The sequence below is a fragment of the Megalobrama amblycephala genome, linkage group LG12 (assembly GCF_018812025.1).
Source record: "Megalobrama amblycephala isolate DHTTF-2021 linkage group LG12, ASM1881202v1, whole genome shotgun sequence".
NCBI lineage: Eukaryota > Metazoa > Chordata > Actinopteri > Cypriniformes > Xenocyprididae > Megalobrama > Megalobrama amblycephala.
The window spans coordinates 33,739,851-33,761,714 of NC_063055.1; the positions used below are offsets into that span (position 1 = coordinate 33,739,851).

The 21,864-nt window shown below is 34.7% G+C and overlaps 3 protein-coding genes across 3 annotated transcripts in view; 2 read left to right on the plus strand and 1 right to left on the minus strand.

Moving 5' to 3' along the window:
- Positions 1 to 3,260: 3,260 nt before the first annotated feature.
- Positions 3,261 to 6,983, plus strand: ndufa7 (NADH:ubiquinone oxidoreductase subunit A7). Its single transcript, XM_048211316.1, has 4 exons — positions 3,261 to 3,459; positions 3,793 to 3,842; positions 4,221 to 4,358; positions 6,849 to 6,983. The coding sequence occupies exons 1-4, from the start codon at positions 3,409 to 3,411 to the stop codon at positions 6,922 to 6,924; spliced, it is 315 nt and encodes a 104-aa protein (XP_048067273.1). The 5' UTR covers positions 3,261 to 3,408; the 3' UTR covers positions 6,925 to 6,983.
- A 1,182-nt stretch (positions 6,984 to 8,165) lies between these two features.
- The window catches only part of ppih (peptidylprolyl isomerase H (cyclophilin H)), a 32,553-nt gene continuing 18,854 nt past the window's right edge, over positions 8,166 to 21,864 (plus strand). The window contains exon 1 of the mRNA XM_048210763.1: positions 8,166 to 8,405. Within this exon, the coding sequence (XP_048066720.1) occupies positions 8,340 to 8,405 (66 nt within the window). The 5' untranslated portion in view covers positions 8,166 to 8,339. The remainder of the gene's footprint in view (positions 8,406 to 21,864) is intronic.
- On the minus strand, positions 13,383 to 18,688 carry si:dkeyp-100a1.6 (probable G-protein coupled receptor 160). The gene is made up of 2 exons (XM_048210762.1): positions 18,177 to 18,688; positions 13,383 to 16,336 (listed from the first exon to the last, which is right to left on the minus strand). The coding sequence occupies exon 2, from the start codon at positions 16,318 to 16,320 to the stop codon at positions 15,250 to 15,252; it is 1,071 nt and encodes a 356-aa protein (XP_048066719.1). The 5' UTR covers positions 16,321 to 16,336; positions 18,177 to 18,688; the 3' UTR covers positions 13,383 to 15,249.

Consider the following 21,864-nt stretch of genomic DNA (forward strand, 5'->3'; position numbering starts at 1 on the left):
AGAAAATTCTGCTTTTCATGTATTGACTGTGACAATATTTTTTACTTATTGTAATAAAAGCAATTTCATATTCAGTATTACACTTCATAATATATAGATGTACATGTAATAAAATATGGTACTGTATATTTAAACATACTATATTCACCTCCTCCCCACCATATGCCAGCGTAAAGTATCCCAAGCAGAAGGAGTTAGATGAAATGTTCTGAATGAAATCACTCCACATGCTGACTTGTGAATCATAATTCCACCATGTTCGTTCTTTTGGCCAGAGGAGAACTGGTCCCCAGATGGGGTCTGGTTTTTCCCAAGGTTTTTTCCTCCATTTCTGTCACTTGTTGGAGGTGGGTTTTCTTGCCACTGTCGCCTGGCTTGCTTAGTTGGGGGCACTTAATATTCAGCAAAATTATTGCCTTAATGCACTGACACTATTGGACGAGAACTGAATTAAGCTGGATGATGACGTCACTGTTTTCTCCAGAGCTGCTTTATTGAACTCATTCCATAATTGATGATTGATTTACAAAGTTATTTAACGGAAATGAATCAACACTGAACACTATTTTCTTTTTAGACCTGCTTTACAGCAGAATCAAATTCTGATTATTATTTTCCTATCACTGTAAAGCTGCTTTAAAACAATATGTATTGTATAAAGAACTATATAAAAATAAGGTGACTATATTTAGGCTTATATATATATATATATATATATATATATATATATATATATATATATATATATATATAGATAGATAGATAGATAGATAGATAGATAGATAGATAGATAGATAGATATTGCAATTGTTCAAACATTAAGAATGTTGTGTACACATAAATTCATATTAAAATTTTAAATTAAGTGATTTTAGTGTTTTTTTTTTTTTTATCTAGATGAATTGGCCATTGCCTTAAAAATGTCATGTGGTGCGACTGTGATTTATCTTAAAATTAATTCATTTCCATAACATGCTTAACATTTTTTTTTTACAAGTTTTCAGTAATTAAAGTGTTTGGGGAAAAAGGTATTTGCAGTTTGTTTGAGATTCTGTAAAGAATGACCTTATATTTTTGCTCTATAACTTCAGAGTTGCCTTTGTAAATATAGTTTAACACTTATTTTTCATGTAAATCACATAAAACTGATAAAAATGTTTTAAAAACACCATTCGCTTAAGTGATCAGTGATTCATATTTCAGCCACAGAAATTAGATATTTTATTTTTAATTTAATACAGTTATTGTTATTATTGGTGGCACCACATGATGTGTGGTCTCTCCAAATGACACAAAGTCCTTAAATATCATTAAAAATCTATTTAAAGAGATCAATAAACAATCAGTTTTATACAAAAAATAGATTTAAATCAGATTTTATTAAAATTTTACAGAATTTTCATGAACAAATTTTATAAGCATTGTTTATATTTTAAAAAAATCATATCGCAAACAGTGCACCATTTCATTTAAGTTGACTTTCATTTAATTTGAAATTAATTAATTCTCTAATTCATCAAGGACACATTTAAATTGAAATTGACAGTGACAGTAAAGACATTTATAATTTTACAAAAGATTCTATTTCAAATAAATGCTGTTGTTTTGAACTTTCTATTCATCAAAGAATCCTGGCAAATAAAATACATCGCAGTTTCCACAAAAATATGAACACTGATAATAATCAGAAATGTTTTTCGAGCAAATCAGCATATTAGAATGATTTCTGAAGGATCATGTGACACTTAAGACTGGAGAAATGATGCTGAAAATTCAGCTTTGATTACAGGAATAAATTATATTTTAATATATTTTCACATAGAAAACAGATATTTTAAATTGTAATAACATTTCACTCTTCTCCTAGCAAGGTGTAACTCCATTCTTGATTCAGGGTCAGAATTAACACAATTTGTTTTACATTTTTCTCATATTGTACAATACATACATAAACTGTCTGAAATATTTTTATAAAATGACCCAAATTGCATAAAAATCTATTCCAAATGATACTAAAATAAAGTACTTTATGTATATGTATATATTTGCATAAATAACTCAATATTTATTTATTTATTTTTTTTTTTTTTGAGGTCACATGATATCCAAATGTGGGAACTAAATACCAGCCGTTAAAAAGGTTACTTTTTTCCAAATTTAAGACAAAACCTGTTACAAACCTGTTCACCGCTTCCACGGATCCTTTGCAAATTGGCATATGATGCAACTTCCTGTCTTTGAATGAATTTCAACATGAAAGTCCCAAAGTGGTCATTTTTTGATGGTCGCACCACATGATATTTCATAAAATGGACGTCATCAGACAAAGTTTGTTTGTATATTATGATGGAAATATAAATACGAATGCTTTGCAATTTTGTACAGGATTACTAAACATGTTGGAAATCATGTCAATTAGTGCAGAAAATGAATTTGAATAAATTTAGAATAATTTCAAAGAAATTTCCAAAACAGAAGTTATGGCCGGACGGTCGCACCACATGATATTTCTACACTTTAAATAACAGAAAATTACAAATAACTAATGTTTTTTGAAAAGTTAAAGTGAGTACATGCACGGGAGAGGTACTTCATATATATGGCATCTTTTTGTGCATTTAAACCAAATTTTAACTGAAAAAAATGCAATCGGGCATAAAATTTAGGTGTCACGTCATTGACCCTTGTATGTGAAATATGTGGCTACATTATTATGATACAACTATGCTATAGGCTATATTGTGATATATATCCATATTTATGTTTGTAAAATCTAATTTTCCACATGTTGCATATGACTTTAACAAGACATCCAGTTGTCCAAAAATCCAAAAATTTTCAGCAAACATTTTTTGTCTCATATCTACCATTACACATATTTTCAAATGTGTATGCAAACAAAAGCACTCGTTTCCCAAATGTATTACGCATCTCATATTTTTCAGTATATTTCCAAATGTATTCCTGTTTCGTATGTGATAGGCCATCCATATTGGTCTATCCTAATTTGTTTATATGTTCTATATCTGGTTCGGTTACATCTATTCATTGATTTAAACCTACAGCTAAAAACTGTCATTATTGGGTCATTATCTTTCTTTCTAAACGGTTTAAAGTTGTTAAAATTGTGATTAATACTACGTTTTCCGTTACATTAAGCAGCCAATTTCGTTAGTCTGCGTTTACTACAGGTGGCGCGAATTGCTGTATCTCTTGCGGATGTGACGGTTACTGAACCAGAGAATAAGAAACTGACTTCCGGCCCGCTGGTCCTTTCGCTGCTGATGTATCTGACCCAGGATCAGCTTCACTTCCTTACATTCTCTTCATGATTGTGAGGTATCATTCAACCAAAACTGATTCTGCAACAGATTCACAGTGAACAGCGATTTCACCTTGACACCAAGTATGGCGTCGGCTACGAAAATTATCCAGAGACTGAGGAATTATTTGTCTGGGGTGAGATAATGATGATTTTAATCGTGTATCAGTCATGCACTGTTAGAGGTACATAATCTAACGTATCGATGTAATATGACAACGGGTATAAAACACTGTGTATGCATGTCTGTATTGCTTGTCTCTGACTTATGCAGAGGTTGTATTACAGAAACATCTTAATTCTTAACACAGGGTTTAAAAAGGTCTATTTCCTCAGTAAAATTACCATCACTGTTACTAAGCAGATGAAATTATGAGTTAGAATGTTTCTGTAACTCAGCCCCGGCAGTTTTCATGTCTAGATAATATTTTGTTCAGTATATACATTGACTTTTCTCTTTTTCTTAACAGCAAAATCTCCAGTCAAAACTACAACTTCGGTACACTGAAATTGCAAAGAGGTAGATATATTTGCCTATTAAATATTACATATTAATACTTTGGGGTCTTGAAATGGATTATCTAACTGAAACCAGCGTTATACTTATGTATTTTATTATATTAGTAATTATTATTTTTAAAGTATGGGTAGTTGGCAAATATTTGTATATTAAATACATTTTCTTTAATCATTTTTGTCTTCATTTCAACTGATCTGCAGTGAAACAAATTTAGTTGTCTTTGCTGTGTTGAAAAGACAGTCAAGTTGTTGTCATGTGAACTGCCCAATATATTTATGTATTTATATTTACTATAATAACTTTATTTTCAAAAGTTATGAAGACAGCCAATGCAATCGTTAAGCCATGGTGAATATTTATTAATTTCATTGATGGTAGGACTCAGCCACCACCCAAACTTCCTGTTGGACCCAGTCATAAATTTGCAAATAACTACTACTGTCAGAGAGATGGACGCAGAGAGTCTGTTCCACCAACTGTGATCATGTCTTCACAGAAGGCCCTAACCGCTGGAAGGTGGGTTTGCATTGCTTAATAGAAATTATTTTAAAATATTTTGTATATTTTATGTTTTTTTTTTTTTAACAAGACACTCCTTTACACAAGCCACTTGATAGGCAGCTAAACAACGATCGTTAGCTAGGCTGTGAATACCTATTTGGAGAAGCTCTGTAAATACAGTGTTATGTACCCTTTGTGTATCTAGATTTGGTAGGATTGCATCTACTCAGTAAATTAATAAAGTAATATTTCATTTGTTCTGAATTAAGAACCTCAGTCTCAAAAAAGTAATTATGTTCCTTGAAAGAGGAATTCATTACTTGGTTTATGAAGACGTTGCTTGCTTGTTGGTCACAGAGTTGGGTGTAATGCATTACTAAGTAATTAATTATTACTGTAATTGAATTACTTTCCATTAAAAATAAAGTAAGGGATTACTCTTTATTTTTTCTGTAATTTATAGTTACTTCTGATGTAATTGCATTAAATGCTTTTAGAACAATTCTATAATGGTGGATTTAACATCAAAATTTAACAGCTAATGTTAAAATGTATGTTTTTAATGCAACCTTCAGCCTTTAAATGCTTTGGTTAGTTCAAGAATAATTTATGGAATTTTGTATTATTTATTTGAAAGAATTAAAGCAGTTTCAATAGGGCTGCATGATTTGGAGAAAAAATCTAATTGCGATTTTTCTGGTTAAAATTGCAATTTGTGATTTAAAATGCGATTTTAATAAAACAAATGAAAAAAAAAAAAAAATATATATATATATATAAACCAGGCTTGTTTTGCTTGTTTGTTGGGCTGCACAAATTGGCCTGAAATATTATGCTAATTTATTATTTTGACCTAATTAATTATTTTTATTATTATTATTATTATTATCATTATTGCTAAATAAAAATATTAAACCAAATAAGAAATATTACTGTTGTAATAACTTTCATTATTAAAGTATTTAGCATTAGTAGCATTTAGCATTCTAATAATTAGAAAATAATATTTGAAACTTGTAAGACAAAATGTGGGATTACCTGTTAACATGCAAGCAGTATGTCTATAAATCATTAGAAAGGTTTAAAGGTCCCGTTCTTCGTGATCCCATGTTTCAAACTTTAGTTAGTGTGTAATGTTGTTGTTAGAGTATAAATAAAAACTGTAAAAATTTAAAGCTCAAAGTTCAATGCCAAGCGAGATATTTTATTTAACAGAAGTCGCCTACATCGAACGGCCAGTTTGGACTACATCCCTCTACTTCCTTCTTTAATGACGTCACTAAAACAGTTTTTTGACTAACCTCTGCTCACAGGAATACACAAGAGTTGCGTTTGTAGAGTGTGTTTGTCGCCATGTCGTCGAAACGCTGTTATTTTCATCCCGCAGTCCAATCACCGGGTCTGATTCCGGCTCAAATTGATAGGGTAAAATTAAAGACATGTTTACAATAACACTGAGCGCGTGCATCTCCACGTTATGGTAAGAGGCGTGACTTTTCCGGGCAAGGTTCGCTCAGAGCCATAGAGATGGCTCTGGGTTCGCTAAGCTGCTGTCGAATCACAACACAGGAACCGCTGGCACAATCAGAACTCGTTACGTATTTCTGAAGGAGGGACTTCATAGAACAAGGAAGTCATCAGCCCGTTTTTATGACAGTGGAAACAGCGGTATACAGATAAGTAAATTATATGAAAAATACTGTGTTTTTTTACACGCGAAACATGAACACATGTTATATTGCACACTATAAACACAATCAAAGCTTCAAAAAAACACGAAAAACAGGACCTTTAAGGATTTATTATCAAATATTATATTATTATGATAAAAATCTGTCTCAATAATTTCTTTATTTTTGTCAGGAGGTATGCAAAATCAAAAATAAAGTCCATGTATTTAATATGAACTACGTGCCTCTTATGCATCCACTGTGGGAAAAAAAAACCCTGTACACTTATGTATGCCGGAGAAAAACATATGGATTATATGTTCCCCTCAAAGTTCTTTAGAGAGAGGAATTATTTTTCCTATTTTTACCCTGAATAGGATTGAGTGAGCTTTACTTGGCACTAAACATGTCTGTTTCATACTGGACGCTGGAGGGCGCCCTTGAGCAGATGCTCCAAATACTCCAAATATACGCAATAAAACAAACGCTGCTGCAGGAAATCCCTAGACTGGGTAAACCCAGCCTGATCTGCCGGCGATTTGATTTCGCCCGGCAACTCAGTCTGGAAACCCGTACATTCATTTCTACTGCTTCTGTTACATTTTTTGTGGGAACCAATCACAGACTGGCTTATCCACCTTGCTCGCTATTGGCGGGTAAAACACGATGACGATAGAGAAGCATCTTAAATGCTGTATTTACATTTTAATACATTTTACTTGTGTCTAAATTTCATTGAATTTGCTGGAGAATAGGGTTTAAATTCTGTCAAATTATGCCTTTCTGTGATGATAACCATTGTCCTTAATCTCTTAATAAATTTTTTTTTTCACAGTGAGGTTTCTGGAAAATCCAAATGTCCTGTTGTGCCCGGGCCCCAGCCGAAGGAACTTCCACTCAGCGTTGACTAAATTTATGGTGTAAAATATGTGTGACTCTTAATAAAGGATGTGTATATACAAGAAACATATTCATTGTAATCTTTCTGATTATTGTTTTTTCCCCCCAATTATTTCATTTTGTCATCACAGTTTTACTAGTACTCCATGAGTACCTGATGACCAAAAATAAGGAAGTTTTGTTTATTGATCTTTTTTTAAGTAAGTTGTCACAATGCAAACCTTGTGACAACCTCCTGACAGTGATTGGAGAATAATGTCTTTTAAATATGAAATGTGATTTAAATGGAAAATTAATTAATTTTCCACAGCACATGGGTATTTAAAATACAATCTAAATAATGGCTCTTCTCCAATATGTAAACAATAATTATGAAATCAGCAGAAATTGAATAAAATTGTATAAAAGGACATTATATAAAGCACAAAGCTCAAACTGCCCTAATATAAAATGTGACTTGCCCCGTTCATTAAAAAATAACAATAATAATATCTATAACAGCCTTGTCCTGAGAACCCAGTGCCTTGCTATATTTAAATGTAGTCTTAATGTGTTCATATGTTAATTCAACATTTATGGCAAAAAAAATATGATGAGAATGGAATTTCACTTTGGACAGAATTCACAGAAATATAATATTTAAGTTTTGATCTAGGTGTTTGAAACTAACATACAAAACCACTGCTGCAGAAAACAAGCATTTGTGTAATCAAACGTAATTGTAAAGTATAATGCATAATGATAGACAAACACAATCTGACTAACACAAACGAATGTAACTTTCAAGATCTTTTTTATAAAGACATTGAGTACTGATGCATAGCGCAGCTGTACGCTCCATTCTTTTTGAACACGAGATGGCAGTAACATCTTCATTTATCCGTGGCACTGTGGCAGCCTTGGGTAGATTTGGTACACATTATGCTGCTAATTTATGGTATTTGACTCTTTATTAAAATGAATTCTAATTCTAATTCACATGCCCTTTCTCTCGATTTTGTTGCAGTGTCTCCTTTATTGTTAATGTATAAGTGTAAAGCCAGTGAGTGCGAAACCATTGCCACACTAGCGCGTTATTCTGGAAATAAAGATAACAGTGTCCAGTTTATTGAAGCGTTGTATAAAAACCCTGGTGATCTAATTATATTTCTTTTGGAACTAATAGATTTAAACGATTATACTAATTGTGTGCAAACGTCTCTTCTTGAGAAAAAATCCCGGGGTTTAAATGCTGCCTGAATAGGTGAATCGGCTCTCTCAGTCGTAATTGTCCCTCGGTTGCATCCGTAGAAAGTCCTCCTGGTTACCGTAGTGACGTCGTGGGTGAACGTTTTTGAATCGTTCATGATACTCATGGTGTGGAAACTGGGAAACATTAATAGCTCACATTTTTGCAGTCTGGAGTGATAAAAGCCTGAAAACAGCCATGAATGTTCAGCCTTCAAACCCCAATAACCCGATAGTGTTTTTCGACGTCACCATTGGAGGACAAGTAAGTTTAAATCCCACTACTGTCTTCATTAGCAGATCAGCTAACTGACACTAAATTACTACTTAAATAGACTTAAATTTTAACTACTTAAATAGAAAAAAATAGCATCTGGGGCATCAGCTGTTAATATGGCCAAAATGCTCATGGTCTCAACTTTACTGCTTGACAAGTGGTCCAAAAATTGAAATGTTAGATGTCTGACCATTTTCTTTACTTATTTGAGTGGTTACCTCTGTGTAGTGGTATTTGCAAAACTACCATTTTTAAAGCGGCTGTCTTTGTGTCATAGCCCCAACAAATTTTGGGTTATGTGGACAATTATAGAAACCTCAGTATGTCAGCTCTGGATGGTCCTTGCTCCTTGACACAAAACTGATTTTTACAGCACATTATATGTTATATTTACACATTCAATCAAAGTTGTTGAACCTCCCTTAACTGCAAGACATTCTGGTTTTGTTGTATGAAAACACTTCAACTGTGGCATCAGTAAACCGTCATATAAAGTTTATTAATACACACACACACACATTTGAGTGGTTCTGAGAAGTTGAGTGGGAAAAAAATCAGTTTGACACTAAACATCCATATACAAAATTATTTGAATTTTGTAGAGAATCCTTTACTCTTTATAACCTCAAATAAACATTACCTGGAAGTCCTTACAAGTGTCTGACACCTTTCTACTTGAATCTTAGGCCATTCCTTGTGTGCAAAAGCTTCCATCTCACTATATTCTTTGGTTATAATCTTTGCCAAAATGGCCTGATACTTCAAGTAATCCACATGGTTAAGATTTTTACTGCTGCAGCAGCAAAGCACCTTGTAACAAGACCACCTCCATGTTTGACCCAGGGGGATGATTTTCTTCTCATCAGAAACCCTTCCTTTTTTGTGCCAGACGTACTGCTGATCCGTGGCTCCGAAAAAATCCAGTTTGGTCTCATCAGTCATCACTCCATAAAACATTCCTTAGGGCTATCCAAATACCTTTCAGCATATTCAAATCAGCCTTTTATGTTCTCTTGGTCAAGAGCGGTGTTCGGCATGAAATCAGTGCTTGTTAAGTGTTGTTCTTGTATAGTCTGCACTGAATTTAGCAAGTTTTTGGCAGTAAATTGTGGGTTTTTCTCAGCTGCTCTGATTAAACATTGTATTCCCTTTGATAAAATTGTGCTTTTTCTTCAATACCCTGGAAGGTTTGCTATGGTATCAAATTATGTTTTAAAATGAGGAGGCAGAGTCCTCGATTTTTATATATCAAATGTAAATTAATGTCCCTGTTACACTTAATTTTCCTGGATAAACATTACATGAAAAGAGACCAAATACAATTCTATTTTGTATTTTTACACTATATAATGTTCTATTTATTATATAAAATATACATCTCACCAAGTTAGTGTTTTTATGCATTTTTACATTTATTCCAAAATAATAACTAAAGGCAGTAACAATTTAAACAATATATATTATTTGTGAACTAATGTTCAGCTTTTCTTTTTAATAGTCATCTTATTTGCAGCAGTCATTTCATGTTTGATTTTGATATGACACAAAACAGTGAAATCTAAGTGTTTACTTGCTTTTTTTATTAGTCTTCCCATTATAACACCATCATTGTCTTCATTTAGGCCAATTTGCAAATGCAGAACGTGCACAAATACGAAGCGGGATTTATTGCACTAACCAATGATATCCAATCATAGCGTGATTATGGCATTGCCTCCTCTCATGTGACTTTCCTCCATTCATTCTCAATAGACCTTATGCTCCAGAGAAACAAGTGTGCCGCCATCTTTATAATATTGTCTTTGAACTTCAGTTTTTGTGGTAGCTCTGTATATTTCTATGGCATCGCTGTCAAAGAATAATTAGCTGGTGAAGTGGATTTACTTGTTGTAGAGTTAATGAAAGTTATCGTGAGCATTGTAATGTTTAAAGCAGATGTCTTAACAAATGTCAGTAGACCGGGAAGATTTTAAAAGAGCAGTTCATTCATAAATACGTTAGATCCTTGTGGAAATACAAACCGGAAGTCAAAAGACAACGAGCACAGCGCTGAAAATGGGCGGAGCTGCATAAGGTCTATATAGTGGTGCAGGTATGATGTAATTTTGTAGGCCAACTGGCAACTTGATTTAAAAAACCAATAGGATTTTCCTATAGGATTTTGGATTATCGCAAAAAATAAGCTCTGTGATCAACAAAAGTTTATTATGAGTTAATATGTTATAAGCAAAGTCAATGAGGGTAGAGGAGACATGTCTCCTGCTAACTTTAACTGTGGGTGTCGCCATTGGACAGTGTTACTTTTTAAAAATTAGTGACCTTAACACCTTTTTATCACATTTTGTAATATTTGCGTTGTTATATTTTAGTAAAATCAATTATTTTCTCATCCATTTTTTGAGACATTGCTTCCCTTGCCTCCTCAGAGGAAACGCCCCTAGTAAACTTACAAACGATGCTGCCAACTGTCTCTAGGCACTTTTAATGTCTTGGAATGTTCTTATAGCCATAGCCTTTTATGTAATAAAATAACTATTTCTCTTAGCTTTCTTGAGAGCTCTTTTGTCTTGGCCATATTTGCTACTCAACTTCAGCAAAAGCATGGGTTAAATTTATGCATGTGCCACAGCTAAAGCATTATAGAGTTTTCATAAGCTTAATTGTTTTAACATTTTTTTTTTACCCTACCATACTAGTAACTGATGTAAAAACAGCAGTGTTGAAAAAGGGTTGAATAATTATAACTGTATTATGAATAACTAAAAAATGTTACATTATGTATTGACATTATCACTTTTAATATGCCACTAAAGTGTTAGGCCTATATTATTAACTATGGATACTTAGAAAAGCTTACATTTGTAAAGACTCTGTGGGGTTGAATAATTTTGATTGCGCACAAACACAACAATATTGTAAAAATGGACCGTAATTATATTGGTACAATTAAATTGGTACAGTAATAGTTTGATTGACATACAATAGCTTATGCTTGTCAGTGAGTTCTAAAACTTGGAGTTAGGGCTTGTTTCAGATATTATTTAATCAATAATAATGGTGATTTTTGGTAATAAATGAATATTATAGTGACATAGTGGGATGCTGTGTTTAGTTTTGTTGCCTTGCATAATGGAAAACCCTTTAAGGGAGACATGGCAACAGATTAAAATACACTGAGGGTTTGAATGTTGCTTATCAGATTTATCCTGTTGTATTTGGTGTCTACCCAATACCTTGCTATAAGCAGTGGTTTAATGTTCTTTTGTGTTTGTGCACCTAAAACTGCATGTAAAGCAACACTCTTGAGAAGTTCTTGGTGACTTTGAGTGAATCTTATCATGAGGATACATTTCATTTGGAATCTTTTTTTTTTTTTTTTAAACACACATTTATATTTTGTATATATAAAATGAAGCTAATTTTAGGATGATTATATATTTTTGATTAAGACTCATCAGAATTAAGCATTCTTAAGTAAAATCGGGCCAGACTTGTAGGGCATTCCCCAAGCTCGGCAGAACCATGCGATGCAATTGTTTATTAAAGGGCAACAAAAAAATGAATAAATATGTGTAAGCTCTGGCAGTGTAAACACAAAATCAAGAAATTCCAGTAAGGTTACTGAATGACTTTTCTGTAGATTTCTTGGAATGTCTGTGTGAAAGGGTGAATGAATTTGCAATAATCCTGTACTCTTTTTGTCTACAAAAGAGTAGTTTCTGTTTCTTATCAAAGTTAATGTGTAACTACCGGCAATTGCTGGTACCGGCAATAATATACTAAAGGAAAATTGTGGTTTCATTAGTACAAGTTTGTCAATCAATCACTTGTGGTTTAATGATGACTATCACAAAAATTAATTTTGACTTGTTGCTGCTTTTCTTTAAAAAACGGCAGAAATCTGGATTACAGTAAGGCAGATACAGTGGACGTGAATAGGGCCAATCAGTTAACCTTAAAATACTTACTGTTTAAAAAGTATAGACACAAATGTAAACAATATGCAACAAAGAACATCTTTACATCAATACACAATTCAATACAATTCACCCCCCCCCCCCCCCCCCCAAAAAAAACAAAAAAACAAACAAACAAAACAAAATAAAATACTAAATAAATAATGTAACATGCAGCTTTACGGAGCATGATCTCAAGACTCTGTCGCTATGGAAACAAGGACTTTAAAATCCAATCATGTGCAAAGGAGTTTATCTACTACTACTTGTGAAAATGATTTCTTTATACAGTATTTGCTATTAGTATTCTCCATACTGCACTGCATCTTTGTATTTATTCAGCTACATGTAGGCCTATGTAAAATACGGGACAAATTGCTTCCTCTATTTATTTTACCTTTAAATATGGCACAATCCCATATTTTATGGGACTGGAGGTAATATCAGCCAAAATATAATGGTTGTAAAAATGATCTAACTATGTAATAGTGTGTAGATTACTGTCCACAATATTGTGGTCACTCTTGCATGAAAGCTTGAAGTTTTTATTTTTCTAAAAAATTCAAGCTCTACTCCAAAGCGTATAGTGAGCTGCCTTTGCTGTCTACTGCCTACAGTATCAGAATTCTTTTCCATTTACATTAACATGATGCTAATATGACTAACACTGTAGGTCAGTGGTTTTCAATCCTGGTCCTGGGGGCCCACCTCTCTGCATTTTGTATGTCTCCCTTATATAATACACACACTGTAAAACCCGGCAAGATAAGGTAACTAAATCCATTTGAGGAAACCGATTGCCTTAAACCATTTAAACAGTTCTCCCAAAATTGAAATTTCTGTCATTAATTACTTACCCTCATGTCGTTCCAAACCAGTAAGTCCTTTGTTCATCTTTGGAACACAAATTAAGACCTTGAATGTGGTAATAATGTTGCTTTCTATGGGGGATTAAAAAAAAAACAACAACTCAGATTTCATCAAAAATATCTTAATTTGTGTTCCGAAGATGAACGAAGGTCTTATGGGTGTGGAACGACATAATCAATTACAGAAATTTCATTTTTGGGTGAAATAACCCTTTAAAGGTGCAATGTGTACATTTTAACGGCATCTAGCGGTGAGGTTGCGAACTGCAACTAAGCTACAGTGAAGCTACGGTGGTCGTCTGGCCGACACAAGACTAAGATGTCATTGTCTGAGACAGAAGAGAGTAGCCTGTGTGAAGCAATAAGGTTTCATCTCGGTCTCTGCTTCTAATAAACCAGACTACTACTACTTCTTGCGTATTCAACGTAGTGACGATGCAAGCTGCCTCTAAAAACAGGAACGATTTAGAAGAACAACATAGTGACTAAACGCGCTCTGTAGAGTGTATGTCCGTTTAGGGCTGCTGTAGAAACATGCCGGCGCATAATGGCGACTTGACATGGAGGGGGGACCTGTGGTGTATGAGATAGAAATGGCTCATTCTAAGGTAATAAAAACCTAACAGTTCATAGTTATGTATATCATATTGCATTTCTGTCAATAGATCTTCCCAAAGTCCAACAGTCCAACCCTCTCCATTGATTTAAACTCAAACAAGCTAAAAAGCCCAGAACTACGTTTTTATAAGCTGTCGACCCAAAAAAAAAAATTAACGTTTAAGGACACAAAAGTCAATACAGGCAATTGAGACAGAACACAACATGTCATATTACTCTGAGAACTATGCCCACCGGAGAGGAACGTAATCGGCGACAGGAAATACAATATATAAAACTGACATTTGGATATTTGACTTATCAGTGATGACATTTTTACTGCAAACGATGGCATACTGAGTGTCAGGATCCCACAGTTTACCCATTCTTCCTGGTGATGCTTCATGTCTTATTGCCTGTATCCACTTTTGTCTCCATAACAGTAGCTCATTCCACACATCATACGTCATTACGCCAGTTCTGCGTCATTGCACTTGCACAGTACTTTCCAGTTTCGGGTTTCAATCCAATCAAGTGTTCATATGTCCTCTCGATCGGATTAGAAAAGTTTTAAACCACCCCTTACAATCTGAATGAAATTTTAAATGGATTTGGCCAATTCATTCCAATTTACGTTGTTACACTTTTTTTTATTCCGACTGCAACTAATCCGATTATTGCAACTAATCCGATTTACAATCAGTTTATTAGGATCCATCTAAACGCAGCTACTGTGTCCACACTGGACGCATTAAAGCGACCGTTGCAAATACAATACTTTGTGTCCAAAATAGGGCAAGCGTGACGAGTGTACGTCAGAAATAGAGCGGGCCATCAGTTCACTGTCGGGTACTTTGCGCTGTGCCGCATCCAGATTTGCTTTTTCATTTCACCATGCCGCTCATGGACTCGGAATAGACACGTTATGATAGTTGCAAACATGCATAACACAAATATTAAAAATAGTCAAATGTTCATTGATTACTTTTTATGTGAAATGAAATTCAAGTATATTAAACATTTCTTTTGACTTTTGTCATGTTGGACAAATGTTGGACATTTTGTCATGTTTTTTTTTTTTTTTTTCCATTTAGCTTGTTGCAATGCATTCTGGGATCACATCCTTTGTGAAATATACATGTGATACTGGCTTTAAAATTGGAATTTTAAAGAAAATGGCACAAATATGCTGCTTAAATTTCCAGTGCAGCTGCCACATCTCAAAATACAATCAACAACCGATGGATAGAAGCAAGTCCCTTCATTTTTTTTTTCAGATAAAATATTCGGATATACTCCACGATATGAAAGAAAAAATCTGTTGGTACAGCCCTTTCTTTGCGACTTTGAACTTGCTCATAACATTTATGTTTGCAGGAGAGTATCATGCCAGTAGTGGAACTTTTTAGACTATATCTCTTGAAAAGGCATAGTGGGCTTGTGAACCATTCTGTATAATTTCGTAGGCAGCATTGTGTCCACAGTTGGTAATATTCCTTTGCTCAACTGCCAGTAGGTGTTCCAAAAACAAGTTTCATCTGGGAATTTGCTGTAAGGCCCAGTCTTGTCACTTCTGAACCAAAAGGCAATGCCAACCAGAACACTGTTGGCACAGGCCATCCACAGAAGGTTGACACTGGCATATGCTGGCACCACAAAACCCACCATTGCACATGTCAAACACATCAACAGGTAGGGCGCCCAGTTCACAGCAAAACCTAGAGTCAGACTGACAAAGAAAGGAGGGGAACTTTCTTGAATTTCTGATTTTCCACATTCCCCAAATTGACTATAAGGGAAGTCTTGATCAGGAACAAATGCTGTGCTTCTCAGTTCTGCCAATTTATTGGCTCTACTGAGCCAACCAATCAATTTCTTAAAATAAAGCAGAAGTATGAGACCCACCGCAATAGATATCTGCATATTAAATTGAAACACTACGGTAGATCCGTGAACACGACACACTGTTACTCTCAACTTGTCTTTGTAAATCTCTGTAGGTTCTGTGTCTGTGTAGTGGTAGGTGTAGACGAATGCCGATGCCCACATAAGCACAACCATAATGCAGTAACTAACAACCCTGCTCCGAGAGCTACGGGTAATGTCTAGGTTTGGGTAGCTAGCGTAGTCAAATGCCCCAGCGATGAGTATGGGTAGAGGAAGCAGGGCGTAGACAGCCGATCCATGAGCCAGGATGAAGCACATCGAGGTAGAGGTGGGTAGGTGTTCTTTGAAGAGCCATGCGCCGGAGACCGCACAGACCAACAGCATGTCTGCTGCGTACATAGAGACACTGCAGAGCCCCAGGAGTGACTTGAGAATGCTATGCCTCCAGAAAGACAAAACGAATGTGTTCAAACCTACTTTGGTGCACAGAATGAGCAGGTATTGCAGGGTCTCATCTTGGGGAAAGTTCTCATTTTTCCCCTTTGGCCAGATGACGGCCATCATAATTGCTGATGATGAGTGCAGATTAAACATTTAGTCTCAGTTCACCCTGAAAACACAAAATAATCAAATGATTGGTCAGAGCAAATAAAATGAATCTCCCATTGTCTAACAGTAACAGGTCAGTGTTTGAATGTAAAATGCATCATATGCACCAATTTAAAATTAAGGTATAGACAGTGTGATTGTTAATTGCATCTTGCATACTTTGTTTGATAAGTGAGCAGACTCACTAGTGAGCAGACATGGAGTAGTGTTTGTGGTGTGTGGAGTCTCAAGATAATTATATTGTTTAAAACGGGCAAAAAAAAAAAAAAAACTAATTTTTTTGTCTTGTTTATCTTTTTTTTGATATTGCGGCATGTACATGGCAAAACGTCTGCAACAGTACAAATACATAGGGAAGAACATTGCAAATAAGCTTGCCTTGACACCACTTGTGGTGACTAGAAATCATCAGAGAAGGAAATAGAAATAGTGGACATGAAGACAGAAATTTTGTTGTTGAAAAAAGATATCCATGCGTTGCTCAGGGCAGAGCTGTAAACCGTTCCTGTGGACATATTTGACAATATGAGAACTGAATCTTAAAGATGTCCATCATGATATGTTGCCATAAATTGTATCAAAATTAGTGACCGTTGCAAATCCATTCGTTTTTTGTGCAGAAGTAGCGCAAGCACTTGGAGACTGTCACAAATACATTGGGGTATCAGTTTATTGTCTGGAATTTGTCGAGTCGCACCACGACACACCACATCCAGTGTCGACTGCATGACTGAATAGAATGTGTTTATTGCTATAATTATTATTTTTTTTAATCTAAAAATAACAAAAGACTTAATAACAAAAAACTGTGGTTAAAAAAAAGTAAAGATACTTTTTGAGAGCATCCATTCAAGTAACTTAATAAATATTCACTCTAATAAATGTAAAAAAAAAAAGGACAAAAAACTGATATAGCCGTGTATCAAGTTTTAAATAATAGTTGGGTTAAATAAAACTACCTAGCACTTTGGACAAACATTTAACCCAACTGCAGGGTTAAAACAACCCAATTGCTGGTTTTGTCCATTTATATTTTTTTTTAGAGTATAACTTTCCTGAAGCTCAGTGGTTAGAGCGTGGCACTAGCAATGCCAAGGTCATGGGTTCGATCCCAGGGATTGCACATACTCAGATACAAATGTATAGTATAATGCAATGTAAGTCGCTTTGGATAAAAGCGTCTGCCAAATGCATAAATGTAAATACATTGCAGCATGTAAAGTATTTTATTTGCATCTCATAAACTATGTTGTGAACACTTTATAATAACTTTATAATACAATAATATAAATCACTTTATAATATAAATCATACAATTTTGATTGTTTGTTTATGAATAAAGGTGGTTAATAATATGAAGTGTTACCAGTATGTTGGAAATGAGTCATGGGTCGCTGTTCATGTTTCAATCTAAACTTTTTATATTAACATTAAATATTTTTGCTGCGTAACTTTGCAGCTAGTTTTCCAGTGCCTATTTTGTGACATTAACATCTATGTATAGCTCAAGCAACATAAGTGTACAGCAGATGTATTGATGTTAGTCTTTAAAAAAGGAGTACTCCTACATAAATGTTAAACTAGAACCCTGCTGATGAGCGATAAGAAAATGCCTCATCTCTTGTCAAACCTGTCAAGCAGGATTTTGTGGTCTGCCACTTTAGTTCCATTCATTGCTAGTCACAAATATTAAACAGAGGCACTTCTTTAAAAATAAATTTGTGAAGATGTTGTTTTAAGCAAAGTTTCTTTCCTCAAGTTTACCAAATAGATCTATCCCAGTCATAGAAAGATGTTTACATGTTTACAGCAGTATAATATAATAAAATCCAGTAAAATACCTTTCGAAAATGTCGTTGTCGTGCTACACATTCATGAGCTCCATCAGTAGCAAGAGAATCTGTAACTGAGTCTTGTTGGGTGAGAAAATGAGATGTGCTTGTGTTCTGTCAGAGCCCGTTCTTTAAACCACTCCTATTTACCTGTAAATACATTCTTTCCCTAGACAATAACTAGGCGGTCCTGACATTTGTGAACTCTAACCATGTGACCCTCTTTGTAGAACAAGATAATGTATTGCAAGTTATGCTGCCTTTTTACAGCACTCATGTCTGGTTTTGCAACTCATATGAGGATTAACATTGTGGATTGTGAGGATTTATGCTTTTCTGAAATGCATGACAGCCAGTATTTAGATAATTGCTTTTAAGATTGTGTAATTTACTTGTAATGCAACTTGTCTTTGTGTTTCTGTCCAGAGTCCCTTCAGCTATGGGTGGGGACCAGAGCTCAAAGGATTCTTAGAAGGAGATATATCATATATCACATGTTTTTTAAAACAATGTTTGAAATGGCTACCATGCTACTTTAGTACTATTCATGACACATATAGAGTTTCATAGATGGATCTATTGAATTTGAATAAAACACCATCAAGAGTTACACCTTAAGTGTAGTTTCAAAGAAATTAGTAGTTCTCTGCAGTTTGGATAGAGAGAGTGAGTCTGCTTACCTGTGAATGTCCAGATCTCATTTGTTAGTAACTTTGTTACTGAGCTTTCTTGTAGTGAAATATTTTATATTTTACTGCGAAGTAGCGGAGCAGTGCTAACACTTCTGTGTGTGCGAAGTTCTGTCTGTGTGTATGTGTGTGTGGGTGGGTGGGTGTGTGTTTAGGAGAGACAGAGTGGTAGAAAGCAAAATTTTTTTATTGTTAGCCTCTGAGTACCTCAGAATTACAGTTTTTGTATGCAAAACCCCGAAGCGAGTTAGCATTTTAGGACTTCTGTTTTTTTAGTCTAAGGGTTTTTTAATGGGTTTTTGCTAAATCGCCTGAAATAAGGTCTGTGGTTAACAAAGCCTCTTTTTTTTTTTTTTTTTTTTTTAAACCTTTATTGTGTCTTAAAAATGGTGGTTGCTAATAAGTTGCTAAAAGGGACTACTTCCTTTGGCAAACAGGAGATTTGGACATGAAAAAGTGGATAAGTATTCATACACAGCGCAGATCATAATCAGCGAGCATGTTTTTAAATAAAGTTTGAGGAAGCTTGGTGGTGGTGATGACGTTGATCCGCGACCATGGTGTGCAGTAGTCCGTTTAAAGCCTACTGTTAGCTTTTTATATCTGACGGCTTTATTTAGGCTTCAAAATGTATAAATGTTGTTAAAGGGTTAGTTCACCCAAAAATGAAAATTGTCATTAATGACTCACCCTCATGTCGTTCCAAACCCATAAGACCTCCGTTCATCTTCGAAACACAGTTTAAGATATTTTAGATTTAGTCTGAGAGCTTTCTGTCCCTCCATTGAAAGTGTTTGTACGGTAGACTGCCCATGTCCAGAAAGGTAATAAAAACATCATCAAAGTAGTCCATGTGACATCTGTGGGTTAGTTAGAAGTTTTTGAAACATCGAAAATACATTTTGGTCCAAAAATAACAACTACGACTTTATTCAGCATTGTATTCTCTTCCGGGTCTGTTGTCAATCCGGGTTCACGACTCCGCAGTGACGCTGCTGACGTGTTATACGGTGCGCCCGAGCTTCGTTTACAGTCTGAGGGAGACGCACGCTGTATCCAAGCTATTCTACATTGTTTGTATTTTGGTATTGCTATATTTTTTAAAATGGTGCGCAAGTGTGCATGTCGCGGATGTCCTAATCGCCAAAAACAACGATGTAAAAGTGCATTACTAATAAATATCAGTGTTTTTCATTTAGCACTGCCCTTCTGAAGTAACAGAAGATAGTTGCATGTTTCCCAGAAGAAAAATTAAGTACAATTTACCTTGATCTTCAAATTCAAAAGTTTTCACCCCCGGGTCTTAATGTATCGTGTTTCCTTCTGGAGCATCAGTGAATGTTTGAACCTTTTTTAACAGTTGTGTTTGAGTCCCTCAATTGTCCTCAGTGTGAAAACAGTGTGGATCTCAAAATCATACAGTCACTGCTGGAAAGGGTTCAAATATGCAAAAAAATGCTTGAAAACTAGGGGTGTGACGAGATCTCGTGTCACGGCGAAAAGTAGTCTCGTGATATTGCCATGACAGAGTGGTTAGGATGATTAGGAAAGAATATGCCACCGCTACGTTTACATTACGCCTCCACTGTCGTTTTACTTTGTATTTAAATAAAAAACATTTAATTCAGTTGGATAACGGTCGCCGATGCTCCATATTCTCTTAGCTCTGTATTAAAGAAAAATTTGGACTTATTTGCACTTTGAATATTGAAAGAGTGTGATTATGGTTGCACTTATTGTAAAGTGTTACCATAAAAATGAATAACAGTTTTCTCTTAATCTTATTAAGCACAAACAATAAGGTTTCATTTGTTAACATTAGTTAATGCACTGTGAACTATCATGAAACTAACAATGAATGACTATTTTTATTAACTAACATAAACAAAGATTAATAAATACTGTAGCAAATATATTGCTCATTGTTAGTCGATGTTGTTTAATACATTAAGGTTAATAAATGAGACCTTATTGTAAAGTGTTAACATTTTCATTTATACTGTTTTTATTTCTATGATCAGTTTGTGGAAAGGAGTTCAGTTAGGAGGTCAAAAGTTGCTCATAAATCATGTACAGTAAGGTCTGAAGAGACTGAAATCAGAGAGAAGTCAGTCAGTTGAGTCAGTGGCAAAACCTTTTACAGTGCTTGAGTATTGTTGTCTTTTACTGCATATGATAATTCATACTCAGAAAGTAGAACTGAAATGACATTCATTACAAGATGATTAGTTAAAACATTTCAAATACGCCTGCAGAATATTTTTTCTAGTCATGTATTTTGCCATTGATGATTTCTTAAAAATAATGTGTAAAAATCTTGTCTCGTCTCGTGAACTCAATCTCGAGTCTCGTCTCGTCTCGTGAGATACCCGTCTCATCACACCCCTATTGAAACTGAAGAATTTTTGGGACCTGGAGGATTTTTCTGAAGAATATTGGGCAGTTTAACTGTTCAGAACAAACAAGGGACTCATGAACAACCATCACAAAACAAAAAAACAGTCGTCGATCATCCAGGTAACCTATATCTATATTTCTCTATCTATATATATATTGTATCTATATTTTATTTTGGCAGATACTATTTGCTCCTCAGTAGTTTTGTAGGCATACATTAACAGGATGCAATAATATCATAGAGTCTAAATGATTTTATTTATTAAAATTATTAAATGGATGCTGCCCTATAGACCTTATTTTCCAGAGAAACATGCGCGCCGCCATCTTTAGAATATTGTCTTTGAACTTCCGTTTTCGCGGAAGCCCTGTATATTTCTATGGCATCGCTGCTGAAGAATAATTAGCTGGTGAAGTGGATTTACGTGTTGTAGAGTTAACAAAAGTTATCATGAGCATTGTAATGTTTAAAGCGGGTGTCTTAACAAATGTCAGTAGAACGGGAGGATTTTAAAATGAGCAGTTCATTCATAAATACATAAGATCGCTGTGGAAATACAAGCCGGAAGTCAAAAGACAACGAGCGCAGCGCTGAAAAGGGGCGGGGCTAC

Bases quoted from the DNA above. Each gene is read 5' to 3' on its own strand.
- ndufa7 (XM_048211316.1), top strand. From the start codon at position 3,409: ATGGCGTCGGCTACGAAAATTATCCAGAGACTGAGGAATTATTTGTCT. The intron at 3,843-4,220 runs GTAGATATATTT...CATTGATGGTAG, and splicing joins TACACTGAAATTGCAAAGAG to GACTCAGCCACCACCCAAAC. The intron at 4,359-6,848 runs GTGGGTTTGCAT...TTTTTTTCACAG, and splicing joins AAGGCCCTAACCGCTGGAAG to TGAGGTTTCTGGAAAATCCA.
- si:dkeyp-100a1.6 (XM_048210762.1), bottom strand. From the start codon at position 16,320: ATGTTTAATCTGCACTCATCATCAGCAATTATGATGGCCGTCATCTGG.